Source organism: Rhagoletis zephyria, unplaced genomic scaffold (genome assembly GCF_001687245.7).
Source record: "Rhagoletis zephyria isolate East Lansing unplaced genomic scaffold, Rhagoletis_zephyria_1.1 Rzeph_scaffold_33427, whole genome shotgun sequence".
In the NCBI taxonomy this organism is placed as follows: domain Eukaryota; kingdom Metazoa; phylum Arthropoda; class Insecta; order Diptera; family Tephritidae; genus Rhagoletis; species Rhagoletis zephyria.
The window spans coordinates 75-3,748 of NW_016190482.1; the positions used below are offsets into that span (position 1 = coordinate 75).

At 35.3% G+C, this 3,674-nt stretch overlaps 1 protein-coding gene across 1 annotated transcript; it reads right to left on the reverse strand.

Moving 5' to 3' along the window:
- Nucleotides 1–1,894: 1,894 nt before the first annotated feature.
- Nucleotides 1,895–2,580, reverse strand: LOC108354107 (odorant receptor 45a-like; the record flags this gene model as incomplete). Its single annotated transcript, XM_017605301.1, has 2 exons — nt 1,895–2,050; nt 2,130–2,580. Coding segments are annotated over 2 exons (607 nt in total), but the record flags the coding sequence as incomplete, so codon positions are not given.
- Between the last annotated feature and the right edge of the window lie 1,094 nt (nt 2,581–3,674).

Consider the following 3,674-nt stretch of genomic DNA (forward strand, 5'->3'; position numbering starts at 1 on the left):
GTGATTGAAGAAGACTCAGAAAGGCGATTTTTATTAAAGTAATCTTCCAAATGCTATGTGGGTCATTACAACCACGGGGAGTGCGGTAAAAAGCGTTGCCTATCGAAAAACTTCCTATTGCCTACAGATACATGATACAAAAAGAAGGTAGTTTCATTTCAAAATTTCTCACAAAAAATAAGTTTTTGAAGTTTCATAATTTTGACAAAATTGTGAGCTATCTTGCCTTAACAACGATATATACATAGTGCAGCGAATTAAAATACAGCGGCTCTGCAGACTTGGCCATGTCGTTTCAATGGACTCCGACGCTCCAGCTCTGAAAGTATTGAACTCGGAACCTGCTGGTGGTAGCAGAGGAAGAGAAAGGCCCCCACTGCGATGTAAAGAGTAAGTGGAAAATAACTTGGCTTCACTTTACATTTCCAANTTCTGTTTATCGATTTTCTAATCGATTTAGCTACCAATATTATTATCGATTTTGCTATCGAAATTTTTATAGAATTTGGCATAGATTTTGTTATCGATATTTTATCGATTTTGTCATCGGTTATTTACCGATTTTGTTATCGATTATTTGCCGATTATTTATCGATTTTTTGGATATTTTTATCGACTTCGTTATGGATATTTTAATCGATATTTTTATCCATTTTCTAATCGATGTTTGCTATTGATATTTTTATCGATATTCTTGTCGATCTTTTTATCGATTTTCTAATCGATTTTGCTACCAATGTTATTATCAATTTTGCTATCGAAATTTGTTATCGATATTTGTATCGGTTTTGTTATCGATATTTTATTGGATATTATTATAATACAAAATAACATAAATGTAATTAGAACGAACAGGGGTAGAGGTAGGGATCTAGATAGAAAAAAGACAAAAAATATAACCTTAAGCAAAAGCAGATGTATGTATTATGTACGTATATTGGTTATGAGACAAAATAGATATGTAATGTAAGTTTCACTTCTCCAGTGTGGCCCAGGCGCACTTGCTTTTTTATTTTTTCGTTGAAGGTGTTGCTCATTTTCTTAATATCATCGAACATGCTTCGTATGGAAGAAAATAAGTGGCACTATCAACAAAAAAAAATCTAAAAAATCAACGCTAAGTCCCAGCGACTTCATACTTGCACTTTGTGACACTAAAATTGGCTATGGGCTATAAAAAAGAACCCAAATTTACCAGACGCCTTACTGGATCCGCCATATCGAAATTTCGAATCATTTCTTTAAGCCTTAGAGTTTTGGCCGCACTTTTGAATTTCGGCCGCACTGTGCCCCGGTACGGCATTTGACCCAGTGTAAAAGTATGACAAATCACTCGATACGATATTCGTGTACCGAGTTTAATGTGCTAGAACTTGAACTATTTTTGTGATTGCTGTTTTTGACCCTCCTTACAAAAACTAAAAAATTTTCAAGGTCAAACTTATTTTATTTCAGCAAAGGGAAGAACACATAAAATAAATTTGAATTCAACGGTGTAATGAGCCAGCCAGAATTAGTCCTTTCCGTTCGATCGGTCAATGCTTTCGCTAGAAACCATGTACGTAATGCTTATAAAAGTAGAGTAGAATTATTTTCACCCGACAGAAATCTCATTCTCGGCAAAGTTGGCGCACTCAATAGAAAAACGAAACGAAAAATTTATTCAGCTGTTAGTTGCGTTCATACTTTCGAGCAACGGACGGAACGTATCCGTTCTGAGGGGCCTGTAGTATATTTTATTTATTTATTTTTCTTTTTCCTTCAATGCGAATAGCATTGCGGTGTATGAGCCAGCTGTTCTAAAAATCTGTGAATAAAGTAGAGTAGAGCAATTTATTAGAAAAAAAAAAAATCAGATTAATATGCAAGTAGAATATTTCAACAGAGTTTTTACCCATACAAGTAGACTACGGTTTGCTGTAAAGAAGTAGCCCGTCAAAACTAGAGCACGTTGCGAGCGTATCAATGGTGTGAGATATAAGCGCGAATGCTTTGGCGGTAACTTGTGCCATGGTATGAGCAAATAAATACTTTCACATAATTTCTCGCACTGCAAAATATGCCAGATATCGATAAAAATTACTCCATTACAATATAAATACTTATTCACATCTTAAAGGACTAACTACCTCATTTTGCACCTTCTCACCACCAAAACAATAAATCAATAACTGTAACACAATGGACGACAACAGCAGACACATAAAGGGCACATTAGCTGGATCCGTTATATAAGTAAATTGATAGGCGAGGAAGCAGATAGGCAGAGACGAAAGTGTAACTTCCAAGAAAATGATTGGCGCATAAACTGCATCCAGTTCCAACGTAAGTGAAATGATTTCCCGGTGATAGCTGATGAACGCAGCGAAGTCTGCTTGAAATTGTGGGTCAGCCATTTGTAGTTGTACAAGATGTTCCAGCTTTAGCCGCATAATTTGCAAGTGAGCCGAAATGTTATAGACGAACCAACCGAATAGGCCATCGACAATGCAAATGGCATTCATGCAGAAGAATACGAGCAACACGCTGAGAATGACGGTTAGTATGTAATAGAAGGGTATGGTGTAATCGTAAGGGAACCTGATAAAGTGGCAAACATTAATATTCAAGATAATTTTGTTGTTCGATTTTTTACTAACATGCCGGGTAGTGGTAGTGTTAAAACTACATCGCTAAACCAAATATAGTAATAGATTAGTTTTAGTATTGGAAAAACTACAGAAAAGGTTATTGTCAGCTGACAAGAGATTCTATAAGCTCTGGTGATTGGGAGTACGATGCGATTCTTGTTATTCCATAATTCTCGCTCAGTTTGGTTGCCTAAATAAAGTGAAGGAAAACGAGAGTGAAATACTGGCAGTTACTATAAGTAATCCAAAAAGTAGGTAAGTACTTTCAACACTTGTTTTACAATAAAAAAAGTAAAAATATTCACCTCTCCATGCAAGTTGTTCTAAGGCTTCATTAAGGCGCAAAAATCGTTTGCGACGCCCTAGAAAAATAAAATTTTTCGCGGTCGTTACAAAAAGTTGTTCGTTAATTATCATTGCGGCAACCATTTTGTCGACATCATTTAAGTTTTCCTTAGTGTAAGTAATTAGTGCTATAGCACATGCGACGACGCCTATCATACAAGCCACATAACGTTCAGGATGGCTGAAGATACCTTGGCGTCCAGTTTGCCCACTGTTGAGCCCAATTTGGTTGAAGCCTTCAAATAAATCAAAAGTTTATATTTTTAAATAGCTTTTCTCATTTCCAGGTACTCGCCATCCATGATAGGTGTTATGTCCTTTAAGGTAGTTATCCTCATTGCGTTAAGAATCGCAATTCCTCTGTTTTTGATTGAAATTTTCTTAGTACTATGAAAATCACTTAGCATTGTTACTTTTTATACCAAAAAGTTTATACTCATAATTACACTAAACACTTGACTACCAAAAGGGTGAAGTTTTTAATTATAGACTAACGAAAAGTGTAANTATTTTTAAATAGATTTTCTCATTTTCAGGTACTCGCCATCCATGATAGGTGTTATGTCCTTCAAGGTAGTTATCCTCATTGCGTTAAGAATTGGAATGCCTCTGTTTTTGATTGAAATTTTCTTAGTACTATGAAAATCACTTAGCATTATTACTTTTTATACCAAAAAGTTTGCACTCATAATTACACTA